Here is a 20,718-nt window from a genome sequence, read left to right on the forward strand (position 1 = left end):
TCACAGAGCAAATGGCCAAGGTGAACTAATAGTATGAAGTTGTTCTGCCGAGGCATGAATCAAGTTTCCATGTTTTTGACATTGAATACATCGTTTGACGAACTGCGCACAATCACTCTTAAGGGTTGGCCAGTAATAACCTGCCCTTAACACTTTTGCTGCGAGGGTTCGTCCGCCTGAATGTGATCCACAAATGCCTTGATGAATCTCCCGTAACACATAATCAGATTGTGCCGAGTCTACGCATTTGAGTAACGGGGTTGAGAAAACCCTCCTGTATAACTCTCCCCCTATGACCGAATATCTAGCAGCTTGAGTTCGTAGGTTCTTAGCGGCTAAGGGTTCGTCCGGCTCCTTGCCATGGAGAATGAAATCAAGAATTTCTGTCATCCAGTTTGTATTGGATGCTGCTGCTTCTACTGCTATGCTTTCGGTTGCAGCGATGCTTGGAGTAGGTAATTCCAGGTGCAGAGTAGTTCTGAGTTGTCCCGATTTCCGAGTGCTACTTGCCAATCTGGCCAGTTGATCGGCTCGTTCATTATTTTCCCTCGGCGTGTGCCAGACTTGTACTTCGTTGAAATTAGAACACATGTTATGGAAGAGGTGATAGTAACAGAGAAAATTTGGATCTTTTACTTGAAAATTATTATTAACCTGTTCCGATACGATCTGTGAATCCGTCCAACAAAGCAATCTCCGGGCCCCGATGTCGCCTGCCAACCTCAATCCTGCTAACAGCGCTTCGTATTCGGCTTGATTGTTGGAGGCCCGAAATCTGAAGTGCATGGATTGTTCGAGGGTTATCCCCATTGGTCCTTTTAGAATTATACTTGCCCCACTGCCTGTGTTGTTGGAAGAACCGTCGACACGTAACGTCCACTGATCACTCTGAAACTGACCATTAGGCTGTAACTGATTGATGAACTCGGCCCAATATTGTGACTTAATCGGCCCCCTTGGTTCGAATGAAATATCGAATTTCGATAGTTCAACGGACCATGCCATCATTCGCCCTACCAATTCGGGCTTCCGTAAGACCTTAGCAATGGGACAATCAGTTCGTACCACGATTTTGTGTCCTTGAAAGTATTGCTGAAGTCTTCGAGCAGTGTGAACAAGTCCGAGTGCCACCTTTTCTAGCAATTGATATCTACTTTCCGATTCTTGCAACAGGCGGCTGACGAAATAAATAGGCACTTGAGCTTCCTTCTCCTGGATCAAGACTGAACTGATGGCTTCATGTGACACGCACATGTATACGATGAGGTCTGATGACGGGTCGGGTTTAGAGAGGACTGGGGGCGTCCCGAGGCGCAGCTTTAATGTTTTAAAAGCCACTTCGCACTCTTCATTCCATGCAAATCTATTTGTTTTTCTCAGAAGTCCAAGGATCGGTTTGGCCACTTCCGAGAGGCAAGGAAGAAACCTTGACAACGCTGTGAGCCGACCAGCTAGTCGTTGCACTTCTTTGACATTTTAGGGACTTCTCATGTCAACCACCGCTCGACATTTGTCAGGATTGGCCTCTATACCTCTGGTCGAAAGCATGAAACCAAGGAACTTGCCGCCGGCTATTCCAAACACACACTTGTCTGGATTGAGTCTCATATCATAACGCCGAACTTGTTGAAAAACCTCCCCCAAGTCTGCAATATGATTATGAAGGTTATTCAATTTAACAACCATATCATCCACATAGACCTCCATATTCTTGCCGATTTGACTTTGGAATATCTTGTTCATGAGCCGTTGATATGTGGCCCCGGCATTCTTGAGGCCGAAAGGCATGACCCGATAACAATAGTTAGCCGAATCAGTGATGAAAGCGGTCTTCTCCTCGTCTTGCGAGTGCATTTGAATCTGGTTGTATCCTGAGTAGGCATCAAGAAATGTTAGCATGTTGTGCCCCGAGGCACCATCAACTAGCCGATCAATATTGGGCAATGGGTAGGCATCCTTTGGGCAGGCTTTATTCAAGTTAGTGTAATCCGTGCACATTCGCCGTTTCCCGTTAGGCTTTTTGACCATGACCACGTTTGCAAGCCACGTTGTATATTGTATCTCCCGAATGAATTTTGCTTCAAGTAACTTGGCAACTTCCTTTTCAACAGCCAGTTTTCTCTCAGTGCCCATCTTCCTATTCCGCTGAGCTATTGGTTTGGCCTCCCTGCAAACAGACAACTTGTGACACATGACCTTTGGATCTATGCCTGGCATATTAGCGGGCACCCAAGCAAAAAGATCCTTTTTTTTCTGAATGACCATGCCTAATGCTTGGCGATCTGCCTCGGTGAGTCCAGCCCCCAAGTAGGTGACTTGGGAAGTTTCTCGGCCAATTTGGAGACCGATTTTGTCTTCAATTGACTCTATTCGTTCTTCATCATTGATTCTTGGATCCAGATCCCAAGTTTGGGCCGTATCACCTACTGAAGGGTTCACAGCATGAACTCTCTTTTGCTTTGGTTGCTTTTCTTCAATAGGGGTTATTCGCAAGCTAGCGAAGTAACACTCTCGGGCTGCCTTTTGATCGGCGTGAATTGTGAGGATCGTTCCTTTATCGGACGGAAACTTCATTGCCAAGTGTGGCATAGACACGATAGCTCCCAACATATTCAATGATGGCCGACCCAAAAGAATATTGTAGGATGTGTTGGCGTCCACTACAATATACTTTACTTGGATTTCCTTATACTCTTGCTCATCATAACAAAAACGTGTGAAGAGTTTAATATATCCCTTTGTACTGACTCTTTCGCCCGAGAACCCGACCAAGGGATCATCATATGGAATGAGTTCCTTCTCTGAAATGCCCAACTGTTTGAAGGTGTTCCAGTACAAGATGTCGGCCGAGCTACCCTGATCCACCAACGTTTTCTTCACTATGCAGTTGTGAATTTCAATGCTGATTACCATTGGATCATCTTGCACAGGGTCAATCCCTTGGAAATCAGCATCAGTGAATGTTATAGCTGTAAATGCCTCTTCTGCGCCGACGAAGTTGAGCCTCCACCAGCAAACCCCCCTGCAATGGTATTGATAACTCGCCTATGGGAAGCTGTAGGCTCATCTTTCCTTTCGCGCGACCGGCTTCGCTCGCGGCGAGGCCTGTCTGTACGGTCATGCCGGGGTCGGTCCTGTCTAGGTTGATATTGGCGCGATCGATGCGGATCTGGCCGATCGATGAAATTTTGAAGCTGGCCTTGCTTGATTAAGTCCTCAATTTTGTCTCGGAGAGCCGCGCACTCTTCGGTGGAATGCCCCCTATTGCGGTGGTACCGACAAGACTTGCTAGTATCGGCGCGCGATGGTGTGGAAGCTCTTTTTGGGACAGCTAGTACCTCTGATGCTAGAGCTTGATCGAGCACCGCAGCTCGGCTTGCATTGAGGGGAGTATAGTGAGTGTATTTCGGACCCCGCGCTGGCCGATCGCGAAGGTTTATCTCCTTGTTTCGCCCTCGATAGGGTGGCTCTGTAGGCTTATCGGGTTTTCCTGTGGGTTCAGCTCGGGCTTGGTTTCAGAACTCAGCCAACTCTTCCATCTGCATATACTTATCGGCTCGCCTTCTAAGTTCATCCATATCTGAAGGGGTTTTTTTTGCACAGGCTATTAACGAATGGCCCGGGCTTCAAAGCTGTGGTAAGATGGTGGAGTGCAACCGCGGGATTAAGATCTCGAATTTCCAAACAGGTTTTGTTAAAACGATCCATGAAAGCCCGAAGAGTCTCCTTCTTATCTTGCCAAAGACTAACCAATGAGAGAGAGGTCAAGCTGTGGGGACGACTTGTTGCGAACTAGATGGTAAACTGCGATGACAAAGTGTTGAACGAGTCGATTGAGTTGGGAGGTAACCGAGTGAACCAACTCAAAGCCCTGCCTTTCAGAGACGTCGGAAAGATCCGGCACAGCGCTGCATCATCCGTGGTACTCAAGGTCACCTGTGTGAGAAAAACATCAAGATGTTCATCAGGGTCGGTTGTACCATCATATTTATCAATAGGCAGAGATTTCCAGTTATCCATCAGGGGAAGTTGCATAATAGAAGGGGTGAAAGGGTGTCGGTGTGATCCGATTGTCAAATCTGCAGGACGACCAATAGTGGGTAGGGCCGAGGGAAACTTTTCGGGTGCCGCGGCCGAAGCATGAGGGGCCGAGTTGTGGATCGCATAGGATTGGAACGACCCTTGAGTTTGAGTATTGGTGGCCTGAGTCGGCTTCCATGAGGGATCTTGATTTCTTAATGCCTCATTCTCGGCTATCAAGGCCAAAAGCTCCCTCGCATCCTTGTCTCGCTGCTGTTTCATGATCTCCATCTCCTGTTTTAACAACCGAATGGTTTCTGAAAGATCTGTTTCGTCAACAACTTCAACGTGTTCCTCCTCTTCATGTTGGTGATCATGTGTGTTGGTTCTCCTAGTTATCGGCATGTCTCACTACAGTTAATCTTCGAATTATCTTTGTTCGGCCCCACGGTGGGCGCCAAAATGTACCTGTCAAAAGGATACACCTATAACCTTCTGGTAATCTGAGGGCCGAACGAGTGCTCCGATCCAATGCGGGTGGAGGGGTTGGTACCTGCAAAAGGCACTCCAACGCTCAAGTCAAGACAAGCACGAATATCTAGAGTAATTAATGAATAGTGACGTTACCTCGTGACAAGAGCTATTTATACTGACATTTATGGGCCCGGATTTCTATCGGCCCTGCAACAAGATTACCAGATTAGGTAATACGCCTCTAATCGGCTTATGGGTATGATTAACTCTTAATCCTTAATTATGGGTAAATTCTTGCCTCTTTATTAGTAGGAATCTGAGTTCATAGATCATCTGGTAGCCGAACGGCAATCGGCCACCTGGTTCGGTCATTCAGGTGCCGATTGGGTATCGGCTATCAGGTGGCCGAATGGCCGAACCAGGTGGCCGAATGGCCTTACTAGTACAATATGAATTAATGAGTAATTGGGAGATTTTACTTATGGATATATCTTATTATTTTTGTAATCTTTCCATGTGATGACCAAATCAATTTTCGTTTATTAGGTTACAAAGTAGACACTTGGGGCTATAATTTATATTCTAGAATAGTGTAAAAATGTTAAGAATTGATTGAGTTATGCGAGTTATAAGTTCAGTCTTTATTCTAGTGTGCGAAATATTAAGTTTTGTGCTGTCAACCATGCAAGATAACCTTAACAATATTTTTAGGTTTTGTGTTCTTTACAAAAGTTCTTCTAAGCTACAAAATGGCAACCAAATGTTTGTAAGTTACCTAAAAACATGATTCAAAGACAAAATTTCAAGATTTCAAGCTATTGAAAATTGATATAAGTGCTCTAAATTGGGTTATAAACTTAATGAAATCATAACACTTATCAAACACATAATTATACAGAACAATAAATCCATTAGAACAGCAAAAAGAGAAGCAATTTGCTTTAGATTGTTAGAAAATATTAGTAGAAAAAGCATGAAAGAAAATATTGTGTTATGATACTAGTGAGTTTTTTTAAAGCAAATTTTCGATGGACCTTCAATACAATTTAATAACTGATTTGTTCCCCAAGTTTTACACAACGATGTATTCAAACTTGTGCGTTTGAAGTCAAACACATTAAAGTCTCACAAACAATGTCCTAAACAATAGAGTATGAAATTTTTTTTAAAAAAGTAGTTCTTCTCACTCTAATAACAAAATAATTAATATACTAATGGTAACATTAAAATGATTAGCATATATTATTATTTCTAAAAAGAATTGTTCCTTAAAGATTTCTTTTGTCACCAAACTGGAAGCTTCTTTTTCATCACTCCATCAAAGATTCATGATTTTCTTTTATACTGTTTTATTTTTAATATATTATGAACATTATTTATTTTATTGATTTTAATATTTTTTTACTTTTTCAATTCACTGGTTTAACTTTAATATTGTACTTTTTAAAAATTCAATTTATTTTTAAATTATAATTTTTTTAATATCATATCTTTTTGTCTTTGGAGATAAATCGTAGTTTGGGATATATATTAAAATAAATAAATTATATTACAATCGTAACAGTTAATGAATTGAAATGTAATAATAACATTAAATTTCATATGATGGTGATTAATGGGTTACATTAGAGAAGCCATGAATCTCTTTGAAGAAATGCAAAGCAAAAACTTGAATACTAATACAGTAAAATGTAGTTCTCTTATTGATGGTTTGTGCAAATGGAGAATACTTATTGTACCGGGAACCGAACACCCCTTCGGTCAATGCACAACTTGAAAAAGTATTTGGTTACAAGTTAGGAACTTATCATCATCAGCATACTGAGGAACCGAATACCCCTTCGGCCAATACACAACCCGAAAGGGTATTTCTCCACAAGGTTGAACAGTCGCCCAATCACCAAGTTTGAAGGTCAAGTACTAGTTCAGCTAATGCATAACCTAAAAGGGTATTCGGTCATAATATAAGCCGAATACCCATCATTATTGAAGTTACATTACGCTAATTTTGGTTAGATAACATAGTACCACATCAACCCAAATCAAAGGATAAACTCAATTTATTAATCTCTTAATCAAAAAGGTCCATCAGGCCCAAACAAGTCACTATAAATACAATATTGATGGGACAGAAAGGTAGGTATGATTATTTAATACTGTAGCATTCATTGCTCTATACCGAATACTAACTCGAGCGTCGGAGTGCCTTTGCAGGTACCCTCCCCCACCCTGAGGACAGTATCCGGTCGGCACCGAAGACTTGCGAGATCAAGAAGGAATTGCAAGAGGAGTGTTCCCGAGCAGGAACATTTTGGCGCCCTTGTTCAGAAAGAAGATCTGGCGCTAGCATCTTAGAAGGTCGGACGTCAGGATCAAGGAAGTCACGTGCAACTATGGCCGAAGGGATGGCCAAGTCTGTGTGGTTCCTTTCGACACGCCTATGCTTGGTACGCGAACCATCAAGCGCATGAGGTTCCGATCTCTTTTTGCCCCTAACCCTTTTCCTCTTATTATGGTAGCTATCATATCTCCTTTTACCTGAGGATTGGGTGAAGTTTTGAAGGTGGCCTGACTTAACAAGATCCTCAATGCGATCTCGGAGGGCTGTACATTCCTCGGTGGTATGTCCTCTATTTCTGTGAAATTGGCATGTTTTGGTTTTGTCCGCGTGAGGCGGAGTCATAGCACGACGGGGGACTGTGAGGACTTCTGTGGCCAAGGCCTGCTCCAACACCTTGGCTCTGCTTGTGTTAAGCGGCGTGTATTGTGCGTATCTAGGTCCCCTATTATTCCTCTCCCTCTCAGGCACGTCTCGAGGGCGAGACCTTGGAAGGTGCTCCTTTTCCGCTTCTTTCTTCCCAATGGAGAGGTCGGGCCGGTTCTGATTTCTGAACTCGGCCAACTCTTCCATCTGCATATACTTGGTGGCTCTTTGTCTCAGGTCATCCAGGTCCCGGGGCGACTTCTTACATAAACTATTGACGAAAGGCCCGGGCCTTAGTGCCGTGGTCAGGTGATGCATTGCCACAGCCAGGTCTAGGTCTCGAATAGAAAGCGTCATTCTTCCGAACCTTTCCATGAACGTTCTCAGGGGTTCCTTCTTTTCTTGGCGAATGTTGACTAATGCGATTGAGGTAAGTTGATGGGGACGGCTCGTGGCAAACTGTATCACGAACCGGGAAGATAAGGTTGTGAATGAGTCTACCGATTCGGATGGGAGTCTCATGAACCAATTAAGTGCCGGTCCTTTCAATGAGGTAGGGAAAACTTTACACATAATGGCATCGTCGTCAGTGTACAAACTGACCTGAGTGACGAAAGCATCAAGATGTTCTTCTGGGTCGGCCGTTCCGTCATACTTCTCTAAAGCCAAGTTCTTCCAATTGTCGGGCAGTCGGGCCCCGGCTATGTCTGGAGTGAAAGGCGTCTTCCCTTGCCTTCGTTGTTGATCCAGAGTGGTCGTCGTCACACCACCAGGCGGCCGAGGGGCCTTTGTCTCCTTGTACCACCCCGAAGACTCCCCCTGATGTCTTGTTGATAGAGTATTCAGGGTGTCGTGAGATGGATGCCAGGATCGGTTGTCGCTCCTGAGCTCTGCGTTCTCCTTTCTTAGTAATGACAATTCGCGAGCGTCCTTTTCTCGGAGCCTCTTCAATTCCATCATTTCGGCCTTCAATTGCTCGATGGCTGATGATGGGTTGGGTTGTTGAGATCGATCTACGTAGGATTCCTCCATTCCTTCTTCGTTCTGATTAGTTTGTCGTCTAGTGGTATCGCGGGGCATCCCGAATGGGTAGTTGGATACGTTTTCTTGCTGACTCCTTGTCGTTACCATCTTGCTTTAGGGTCGAGAACCGTTCTGGTTTCGGCCCCACGGCGGGCGCCAAAATGTTTCTGCTCGGGAACACTCCTCTTGCAATTCCTTCTTGATCTCGCAAGTCTTCGGTGCCGACCGGATACTGTCCTCAGGGTGGGGGAGGGTACCTGCAAAGGCACTCCGACGCTCGAGTTAGTATTCGGTATAGAGCAATGAATGCTACAGTATTAAATAATCATACCTACCTTTCTGTCCCATCAATATTGTATTTATAGTGACTTGTTTGGGCCTGATGGGCCTTTTTGATTAAGAGATTAATAAATTGAGTTTATCCTTTGATTTGGGTTGATGTGGTACTATGTTATCTAACCAAAATTAGCGTAATGTAACTTCAATAATGATGGGTATTCGGCTTATATTATGACCGAATACCCTTTTAGGTTATGCATTAGCTGAACTAGTACTTGACCTTCAAACTTGGTGATTGGGCGACTGTTCAACCTTGTGGAGAAATACCCTTTCGGGTTGTGTATTGGCCGAAGGGGTATTCGGTTCCTCAGTATGCTGATGATGATAAGTTCCTAACTTGTAACCAAATACTTTTTCAAGTTGTGCATTGACCGAAGGGGTGTTCGGTTCCCGGTACACTTATGTTTGGGAGCTTGTTGATGAGATGCAAGATAGAGGTCAACTTGCCAATTTATCACCTACAATTCCTTATTAAATGCTAATTTATACCAAAATGGTAGATGAACACTTTGAATCAGTTTAGTTTTTTTCTTCTTATTATTGTGTTTTTTTCTATCATTCTATGCTGGGACAATAATATGAGGTGGATGAATCTTGTTGAATTAAAAAATGAACATGCCTTCTAAATTTGGAAGAGTTTCTTTTATGTAGTGTTTTTTTTTTTTCTTTTGAAGTCGTGGAAGGGTAATGATGTGGCTGTGTTTTATTTTTTGTATCAATTGTTCCTTCGAGAAGAAAAAGAAAGGTGATTCTATATGTTCTATGAGTAAATTGGATATTTAATTTGAATTTCATAATGAGTCAAACTAAAAAGGTAAATTGGTTCAATCCTATCATTTTTATAACTCACATTCTCTTAAGTTGATTCGTTGTTCGTCAAGTTGGCATTAGTTATTTAGCGGGCGAAATCTATAGTAAACGCATACATCATATGGTTCATAAGTTGACCAATAAAACAAAGTATATTTTTTATGTTTCACTGGTTGAGAAATAAAAATTTTATTAGATATGTATGAATAATTGAAATGAACGGTTCAAATTTATTTGATGATAAATTTTGTACTAATGTATTAATTTAATTTTTTATAGTAGATGAACATTTTGTCCAAAAAAAAAAAAGTCTTCAGTGTGTTAACTCCAATCTCCTTCAACACCCCCTACTATCATCTCCGTCAATTTCAACCTCATTCAACTTTGTCAACCCCAACTTCCCTTTTCAACTCTATCAACCTTAACAACAATATCACCTTCAACCCCTGAGGGCTTTGTCCCCCTCCCTCCTTTGATGACAAACTCCTCAAGATTGATGACAAGATCATTGCTACCTATGAGGAGCTCTACGGCCCCGCCTATAACAGTGTCTTCATCATGATGTCTTTGTGATGGACACCAAGGTGAAGGAGACGTGGTTCAAGTCTGGGTCGAAGAAGGAGAAGGTGCACGAAGAAGTGGGAGAAAGCATAAGCACCAAGGAGAAAGTGCAAGCCCAAACGCCTAACATTTTTTCCCGATAAGTGCTAACTCTGACAATAATAATGGACCCTGAGTTTGGTGAGGAAGCTACATGAACGAGATCCCTTCGTCTTCCTCTTTCTTTGTTGAAACCCTACCAAACTTTGTCGTCGAAATTGTCTGCACCTATCACGAGAACCCCGCGTCGCCACCCTTCCCCACAACTCGGCTCCCTGTATCGCCTACACCAAGCCTACCATAGTCGACAACCACCACCACCTCATTGTCTATGATGCTTGTGCCAAGCCCACCATTGTTGGCAGCCACCACCACCTTGTCCTCTACAACACTTGAGAGCATGACTTCCACCTTACCTACTGGATTTCGCCGTCATGATAGTGGCTAACAGGTGGTTGACCTCGACAAGTGGGTCCGTGGTGAATGCATTGTCGCCATAGTGAAGAACAAGTGGTGACCACTAGAGTTAAGTCTAAGCAACTTCTAGAAAAAGGACATTTTTAGTAATTTTAAATAGTTTAAATAAAAAAATGAAAATAAAAATGATTATTGTTCACTTATCTACGGGTGAATAATATGATAAACTTGTCTACCGTAGTCTTTGTATATTCACTAACATTGATTTGATAGCTTCTTTTATGATATGTTCTATAAGTTTAAATAGACTATCAATTGGACCTTGAATTCAAATATTTGATAGAACCGGACAATTTTATATTTTAAGGACTAAAAATACAAACTTTAAATTTTAAGGATAACAACATTCATATCTCAAATTTAAAAGAATAAATACATGATTAAGCTTTAAAAATAAAATTACAGCACACTTTTTTCTTTCAAAGAGAGGAGAATCCAAGCAAAGTAATTATTTTACATAATAAAATAGAATTTGAAAAGTGCGCTATATACTCTATATGGTAGTGAAACAACAGTGAAATTTGAAACACCGTCGTCCCTCTCTAACACATGCCTCCTTTCTTTGTTTAACCGTCTTTTTGATCATCAAGATGCAACCACCGCTATACTCCCATCTTCACCGACGACACATTAAAATAAAAATCCCATAAAATGTTTTCCACAGCCAATATTTGTTAGAAAATTAAATAGAACACAAGAAAATAAATATTTAGATTTATCAATAAAACCAATATCAACAATGAATATTATAAAATTAAAACAGAGGAATTAGTAATAATTAATTAAACAAAAAGAGCAAATTAAAGTATTGAATAATAAGTTTAGAGTATCCTGCGTTGAAGCACGCAGAGCGTTATCCTTAGAGAGAAAACGTCCTCACTACACTGGTAATTTTGAGTCTTAGAATGCGCTCCTCTCCCAAGATACGTCAACCCGTTACATCGTTCAAGTGCAGTGAAAAATCCCCGAACCAAAGAACACTGTTCCAAAAATATATTTTAGTTGTAGAAATAATTTTGAGAGAGAAATAGATGAAGTTGTGTATTTTTTTTTCGTATATGTTTTCCTTATCTACTGATGTATATATATAGGCACTATTAGATACTTTTTTCAACAATAGGAGTACGTGCACCAGTTTTAAAATTTGTTTTGCAAGTTTTCTAGGAACAGTAAAATAAGTGACTTACTTGTGCTAACTAATTTGAAACAAAACGTGGACTTGGTCAAAGTGAAAAATCCCAACTGCTTTGGTTTTTGGAACGTTAGAGTATAAAAAAAAATATTAATTAGATTAAATATTTAATTTAAATTTTAAATTATAAAATAATTTCTTAACAATCCCCCACTAATTTAAAAATTTAAAATATGAAAAACAAATTATATATATATATATAAACTTAAAAATTTAATGGAACATGATATATTATATTTTTAGTATAAGGAACCTTTCGGGTTTGAGCCTTATACCTAGTGCATATGAACTTCCATCTAAGAGATTATGGAGACATGATTGTCTTAAGTCATATCCCTTTGGCCAAATTTTAGAATATAACACGTATAATAAAGGTGTTCATTTGAGTTCTAATCAGTGGAGCGCATTACGGCCTTGGGCATGTATCTTGTTTCGTGAGTGTCATTTAGAGATTGTCCATATCTCACAGTAGCGGCCCCACCACCACACTCACTAGGTGAACCCTTCCAAGGGTGGTCTGTGACACCCACCCCTACAATAATTGTCATTGGGTCCATTAAGAGGTATTTTTAATTTCTAACAAATTAAATATAAATATTTGAATACCTCAACCTTATTACTGTCACAGTTTACTTTAGAGTACACCTTGCCATATGAATGGAACATACAATAATTTTGTAATTTACAATGGTGTACTTAGTTAACAAACAATTTCGTTATTACCCATTGAACTCCATTTATGGGATCGCCATTTATGTGGAGACGGGTGTCCATTGTTGCAACTAGTTAATGGACTTTAGTCCCATTCCCCTCGACGATTCAAGTACTTGTTGACACGTCAACCCCTTTGTTAGTGGATCCGCAAGATTATTTTCAGACCTGATAAAATCAACAGAAATAACACTATGAGTTATCAAATTTCTAATATATTTGTGTCTTATTCTCAAGTGCCTTCTTTTTTCATTAAAGTTTTTGCTAGTTACTTTAGCAATAGCAACTTGACTATCACAATGCATTGAGATTTGAGGTATAGGTTTATTTAATAAAGGCAAGTCATATAATAAACTTTTAAGAAATTTAGCCTCACTACTAGTAGTATCTAAAGCAATTATTTCGGCTTCCATAGTAGAATGCGCCTCCAGCTAAAGTAAAAACATAACCACTAGTAGATTTAGTTTCATCAGAGTCAAAAATCCAATTTGCATCACAGAAACCTTCAATTACATCAGGATAACATGCATAGTGAATGCCATAATTAATAGTTCCTTTAAGATATCTAAATAATCTTTCTAAAGCAAGCCAATGTGAATGATTAGGATTATGAGTATATCTCCCTAACCTACCAACAACATATGCAATGTCCGGTCTTGAAAAATTAGACAAATGCAGCAAGGAACCAATAATTTGAGAGTATTTAAGAGGAGAGACACTTTCACCAATATTTTTCTTCAATTTAATACTAGAATCAAATGGGGTAGAAACTGGTTTCACATCAAAATAATTAAACTTCTTTAATAATTTTTCAATATAATGTGATTGTGTCAAAACAAAATCATCATGATTCTTAATCAACTTAATACCTAAAATAACATCAACAAGACCAAGATCCTTCATTTTAAAATTACTAAACAAGAAAGACTTCACATCATTTATAACATGTAGATTACTGCCAAATATTCATCCACATAGAGACATAAAATAACACATGAATTATCATCAAATTGTTTCACATAAACACATCTATCACTATTATTAAACTGAAATCCATATGAAGAAACAACTTGATCAAATTTATCATGCCATTGTTTGGGAGCCTGTCTTAAACCATACAACAATTTAACAAGCTTGCAAACTTTATTTTCCATTCTAGGTTCTATAAAACCTTCAAGTTGATTCATGTAAATTTCTTCTTCCAAGTCACCATTTAAGAAGGTAGTTTTACGTCCATTTGATGAATTTCCAAATTAAAAACACATGCAAGTGCAATTAGAACTCTAATAGTAGTAATTTTTGAAACAGGTGAATATGTATCAAAGAAATCTACACCTTCTACTTGTTTATAACCAATAACAACAAGTCTTGCCTTAAACTTATCTTTGGAGCCATCTGTTCTTAATTTTTTCCGAAAAATCCATTTACAACCTATACTCTTGCAACCAGGAGGTTGGTCAAAAACCAAGTTTTATTGATTTTAAGAGAATCTATTTCATCATTAATAGCTTCTTTCCAAAAAAAGGTGCATCAATAGATCTCATAGCTTCAATGTAAGTTTTAGGATCATTTTCAAGTAAAAAAGAATAAAATTCAAGACCAAAATCTTTAGCTTTTCTAATTCTTTTACTAATTCTAGGTTCAAAATCTTTGTTAACAATACTACTAGAAGGTAAAACAGAGCTAGAAGTATCATAAACAAGTTTAGACAATTTATTCTTCAAAGGAAAAATATTTTCAAAGAAAACAACATCTCTAGATTCCATAATTATATTAGAGTTAATCACCTATACACTGTTAGTGTAAAGTTTTTTTACACTGGAAAACAATCATATCTTTTAATAGTGTCATGTCAACTGTTTATTTAATGAAATAATAATAAAATAAGCAACTTTAAAAGATATGATTGGTTGCCAGTGTAAAAAACTTTACACTAACAGTGTATGGATGATTAATTCATTATATTATTAGAAATTTCAGCAACTTAAGAATTAATAACTAAAAATCTATAAGTAGTACTATGTAAAGAATATCCCAAAAAAACACAATCAACCGTCCTGAGACCAATTTTTCTTTTCTTATTAATAAGAATATTCACCTCTGCAAGACACCCTCACACTTTGAGATATTTCAAATTTGGTTTTCTATTTTTCCAAAGTTCATAAGGGGTTTTATCTGAACTTTTATAAGGAATTTTATTCAAAATGTGACATGCAGTAAACCAAGCTTCCCCCCACAAATTATCAGGCAAACTAGAACTTATAAGCATAGCGTTTATCATGTTTAATAAAGTATAATTTTTTCTTTCAGCAATTCCATTAGATTGAGGAGCATAGGGAGGAGCATAGGGAGGAGAGACTTCATGAATTATGCCATGTGTTTCAAAAAATTCACCCATTTCATTAGAAGAATGTTCCCCTCCTCTATCAGAACGAAGAATTTTAATACTCCTTTCTAGTTGATTTTCAACTTCTGCTTTATAAACCTTGAATTTTTCAAATAACTCACTTTTATGAATAATCAAGTATACATAGCAATATTTTGAGAAGTCATCAATGAAGGTAATAAAGTATTTCTTTCCACCATGAGTAATAACACCATTGCTATCACATATGTCACTATGAATGAGTTCAAGCAAGCAAGTTTCCTTTTGGACAGAATTTTGAAAAGATTTTCTAGGTTGTTTGGCTTGAATACAAACTTCACATTTTTGTTTCATTTCATTAAAAGATTTAGGAATAAGATCAAGTGTCATCATTCTTTTAATAGAATTCAAGTTAACAAGTCTACCATGCCAAATGTCACAACATTCAACATTTGAAATAGAAGATGAAGAAATGCTAGAATTTTTATTAATAAAGGAAGACATGATATTAAGTTTAAATAAACCATCACAAATATATCCTTTCCCAACAAAAGAACCATGTCGAGAAATTACAACTCTATTGGATTCAAAAAAAACTTTAAAATCTCGTTGAACTAACAAAGCAGCACTAATCAAATTTTTTCTAATTTCAAAAACATGAAAAACTGCATCTAAAACAAGACAATTTCCTGAAGATAATTCTAATTCTACTCGGCCTAGACCAATGACGCATGCTAGGCTCCCATTCCCCATGCTTACAGTACTTGTGCCACATTCCTGATATGAAGAAAATAATTTTTTATCAGCACACACATGAACATTAGCTCCAGAGTCAATCCACCAATCATTTGAGTTATAAATAAAATTTAACTCTGGGCTAGTGACATGATACCTGTTAGATGGGGAATCCGAGCTAGCATTAGCGGTAATAACATTAGCTTGAGGCTGAGACGATGATTTGGGATCAGATGTAACATCTTTTGGTTGACGACGACGATGAAAACAATCTTTAGCAAAATGATTGTTTCTTCCACAAACAAAGCAAAAGGACTCATTTCCTTGAATTTTACTCTTTGGTTTGTAGTTGTTATTAAAAGCTTTGTTTTTATTTTTGGAGAAATGAGAGTTTTGACCAAATTTATTATTATTGGAAAAACCATATTTTTTAAAAATTTTTTGTTTAGGCTTATTAGCATTTTTCACTAAATGAGCCTTAGCCTGAAAAAGGGGTTTTATTAGAATCATTTTGTGAAATACGATGTTTATCTTCAATTCGCAATGTAACCAATAAATCAGATAAAGTGAAATGATCGGTGTAAGATGTGATAAATCTCACCACAATTTGTGTGAGGCAATCAATATGATTTAAAGAAAAAGATTACAATGTAAAACAGGAAATTACATCATAATAATGAGAGAATAAATGGTAGGATATTAGTCCTGATAACTAGCTCTTAACACCCCCCGTCAAGCTAAGCGTTGGATTGAGACCAACACGAAGCTTGGATCGAAACAATTCAAACAACGGACGAGGCAACGCCTTTGTAAAAATATCAGCAAGTTGTAGAGAAGTAGGAACATGGCGAACAGCCAAGCGACCAGAGGCAACTAACTCACGGATGAAGTGACAATCCAAATCAATATGCTTAGCATGCTTATGAGCAATAGGATTCTGAGCCATAAACAATGCACTTTGATTATCACTGAGAAGGAGAGGAGTCATAGACAACCCAACACGAAGTTCACGAAGGAGATTGAGCAACCAAACAAGTTCAGAAGCTGTGTTGGCCATGGCCCGGTACTCAGATTCACAACTAGAGCGGGCAACAGTAGGTTGTTTCTTGGCACTCCAAGACAAAAGATTGTCACCAAGAAAGATAGCATAGCCATAGGTAGACCGACGAGTATCCGTGCAGCGAGCCCAATCAGCATCACTATAACCAAGAATCGCGGGAGAAGGTGAGTTGCGAAACGTAAGTCCAAAATGTTGTGTACCACAAACATAACGGAGAATACGTTTGACAGCTTGAAAATGATCAATAGTAGGAGCCTGGAGAAATTGGCTTACCATGTTGACGGCATATGATAAATCAGGGCGAGTAATGGTTAAGTATTGTAAGGCCCCAACCAAAGAGCGGTACTGAGTTGGATCAGAGTAAGCCACTCCATCACTGACAAGATGAAAACCGGCAGCCAATGGGGTCGAGACAGGTTTGGCCTCAAGCATCATAGCTCGGGAAAGCAGATCATGAGCATATTTGGCTTGTCCCAAGAACAAACCATTGGCAGTATAAGTGATCTCAAGACCAAGGAAGTAGCCAAGCTTTCCTAGATATTTAATTGCAAACTCAGCATTAAGACGAGCAATAAATTGAGTGAGAAAGGGGGGATCACTTCCAGTAAGAATAATATCATCCACATAAACCAAGAGGTAGAGAGTGATGCGCCCGCGATAGAAGAAGAACAAGGATGGATCAGCCCTGCTGCAAATAAAACCAGAGCGCATCAGAAAAAAACGTTGAAACCAAGCACGGGGCGCCTGTTTGAGCCCATAGAGAGCCTTGTTCAACCGGCAGACATGAGTCAGAAAACGAGGATCAACAAAGCCAGGAGGTTGTTCCATATAGACAGTTTTAGTGAGGTGGCCATGAAGAAAAGCATTTTTTACATCCAACTGATGAAGTGGCCAGCCATTAAGCACGGCAAGTGATAAAATAAGACGAATAGTAGTAGCCTTGACAACCGGACTGAAAGTGAGTGAGTAATCAAAACCTGGAATTTGCGTGAAACCTTGAGCCACCAAACGCGCTTTTAAGCGCTCAATAGTGTCGTCACTTTTGTGTTTGGTACGAAAAACCCATTTAATACCAACAATATTAGGAGCAGATGGACGAGGGACTAAGGTCCAAGTATGATTGTTACGAAGAGCAAAGAGCTCATCCTCCATTGCTGCCAACCATTGAGGATGCTTCATGGCAGATTTAAAACCCTTGGGATCAGCAGCAACATGCAAAGCAGTGAGAAGAGCAGTAGGCTGGTGATGAGCGAGGGCATAACGTGGATTAGGCCGAAAAATGCCATTCTGTGATCTAGTCTGCATACGAACAGCAACCGGGGCTGGTTGAATAGAAGCATCAGAAGAAGCAGGCAACACTATAGGAGAGGTCGATGCTGGGGATGGAGTTCGTGGAGGAGAGACAGATTCCGATGAAGCAGGTGCAACAGGTGGAGCAGGATGGGGAGCCAGAGCAGCATCCAAGGAAACACATGATGGACAAGACAAGGTAGTAACTGGTGGTGGTCTCGTCGGAAGACTAGAGGAAACAGACATCGAAGAAGACTTGAAGCCTGTGATTGGTTCATAAAATGAAGAAACCATAAGATCAATGCTAGAAGAAGGAGAACCTGCAAAAGGGAAGCAAGTTTCATCAAATTGAGCATGGCGAGACACATAAATCCTGGAAGTGGTCAGATCTAAGCATTTGAATCCTTTGTGATGACTACTATAACCCAAAAATATGCAAGGAGAACTCCGAGGACTAAATTTATTTTTCATGTATGGGCGCAATCATGGAAACACACGACAACCAAAAGGATGAAAATTAGCATATGTAGGCGCAACTTGAAATAGAAGTGTGAATGGAATCTGGCCGGATAGCACCTGAGAGGGAACACGATTAATAATATATACCGCAGAACTAAAAGCATCAACCCAATAACGAGTAGGAACATGTGACTGATACAACATTGCAAGACCAATCTCAAGAACATGTCTATGTTTCCGTTCAACCCGACCATTCTGTGCTTGAGTATGCGGGCATGAGAACCGATGAAGCACACCAGAAGAAGCAAATAAATCCTATACTTTGTTATTCGTGAACTCGGTGCCATTGTCACTTTGGAAAACTTTAATAAATCGAGAAAATTGGTTTTCCACAAAGACTTTGAACCGAACAAGCACATCATAAAAATCTGATTTATGTCGTAATGGATAAAACCAGGTAAAACGAGAGAAATCATCCACAAAAATAACAAAGTAAGAATATCCAGCAATAGAAGCAACTGGAGAGGGTCCCCATAAATCACAATGAATAAGATCAAGAACGGCAGAAGCCCTTTTATTATTGTCATAAAAAACTAAACGTTTACTCTTAGCCATCTGACAAGTAGTGCAACAGATTGGCTTAGGCAAAATAGACGAAACATTTAAATAACCTTGCTGATTTAACTTATTAATAACATCAAAATTAACATGTCCCAAACGAGAGTGCCAAAGTTCAAAAGAGGCACGAGGCAGTGAAGAACTAGTAGTAAGCAACGCTTGTGGTCCTTGATCCATCACATAGAGTCCTTGATCACATCGTCCCCTTGCCAGAACTCTGCCTGTCTTTCGATTCTGAATAACAAAGGAGTCATCCACAAAAATAGCTTTAGCATGATTATCACGAGTCAGTTTGCTAACAGATACAAGATTTTTAGTTAGATTAGGCACAACCAAAACATCTGACAAAGGAACAATATGTGATAAAGAACGAGAACCAACATGAGTAATATTTAAAGAGGTCCCATTACCCTCAAAAACACGATCAGTACCATTATAATTTTGGGAATCAGTCAACCGAGACGAAGAAGGTGTCATGTGAGATGTGGCACCGGTGTCCATATACCAATCTAACTGGTTTGAGGTGTCCACCGAGCAACTGGCAGCAAATGCCTTAGCCAAATTAGCAGACTCAAAAGACCGGTCCCAGCGAACAGGACATTTGTTAGCATAATGACCCTGTTCACGACAAATCTGACATCGAGGGACATAAGAGTTGCGACGACCAGAGTTGTTGCGACGTTGACGAGAACCACCATTAGAATTGCCATGGTTACCACCATTAGAACCATCATGGGAATGTCCACGGTTACCACTGCGAGACGACTGATTGCTAGATGAGCGAGGTTGATTGTTCGCATAGAAGGCAGCTGGCTGAGAGGGCGTTGGTTCCTCAAGAGATGCCTGAAAAATAGCATGGCTTTCGACCTTACAAAAAATATCAGTAAATCGAGGCAAAGGTACCTAATCAAGCTGACCCGTGGAAAAATTTGCATAGGAGGGACCAAGACCACGAAGGAACCAGTGTACTTTGTCATCATTAGCAATAGGAGCACTAATAGCAGCTAACTGATCACAAATAGTGCAAAATTTCTTTCCATATTCTGTCATAGAGATGGATCCACGACGCATGATTTGAAGCTCGTCACGGAGGCGCAGTTCACGAGCCTTGCTGCGTGAAGCATAGGCAGTATGCAGAGCATTCCAAATATCCCGAGCAGTGTCAGCACTGAGTGTCTCAGAGAGGGCCTCCTCGGTCAAGGAAGAAAGTAGGAGACTGGTGACATTTCGATCTTGAGCTTGCCATTGAGCGAATCGAGGATTTGGAATAGAATCAAGGATTGGCGACGGTGGTTCAACAGAACCATAAACAATGTGAAACAAATTCTGATTTTGAAGAAGAGAAGTAACCTGTTTACGCCAGAGAAGAAAATTCTCAAAGTTAAGCCGAATGGTGATCATGTGAACCAAGGTAGCAAACGGCAGAGACGGAGGAGTGGTATCGTCATCCATGAGAGAGGACCGCAAACAGAATTGGACGATCGCACGGTTGGGGGAGAATGTGCGACCGTGGTGGCAGATGACGGCACAAGGGTTTGGAGGCTAGGGTTTGGAACCGTAACCTGATACCATGTAAGATGTGATAAATCTCACCACAATTTGTGTGAGGCAATCAATATGATTTAAAGAAAAAGATTACAATGTAAAACAGGAAATTACATCATAATAATGAGAGAATAAATGGTAGGATATTAGTCCTGATAACTAGCTCTTAACAATCGGGTTTATGCTTAAGGCTTCTTGCAAATTCAGACCAAGAAGGAGGCAATTTAGAAAGTAACAAACTAACAAGCATTATGTCAGGTAAAATAATTTCTTTCATTTTCATATCATATCATAAA

At 39.6% G+C, this 20,718-nt stretch overlaps 2 protein-coding genes across 2 annotated transcripts; both read right to left on the reverse strand.

The window, feature by feature from the left end:
* On the reverse strand, window positions 1-1,254 carry LOC109790741 (uncharacterized). The gene has a single exon (XM_020349954.2). The coding sequence runs from the start codon at window positions 1,252-1,254 to the stop codon at window positions 1-3; it is 1,254 nt and encodes a 417-aa protein (XP_020205543.2).
* A 222-nt stretch (window positions 1,255-1,476) lies between these two features.
* LOC145958465 (uncharacterized) lies at window positions 1,477-2,913 on the reverse strand. The gene has a single exon (XM_083075985.1). The coding sequence runs from the start codon at window positions 2,911-2,913 to the stop codon at window positions 1,477-1,479; it is 1,437 nt and encodes a 478-aa protein (XP_082932111.1).
* Between the last annotated feature and the right edge of the window lie 17,805 nt (window positions 2,914-20,718).

This window comes from Cajanus cajan, chromosome 1, assembly GCF_000230855.2.
Source record: "Cajanus cajan strain Asha chromosome 1, NIPB_CcT2T_4, whole genome shotgun sequence".
In the NCBI taxonomy this organism is placed as follows: Eukaryota; Viridiplantae; Streptophyta; class Magnoliopsida; order Fabales; family Fabaceae; genus Cajanus; species Cajanus cajan.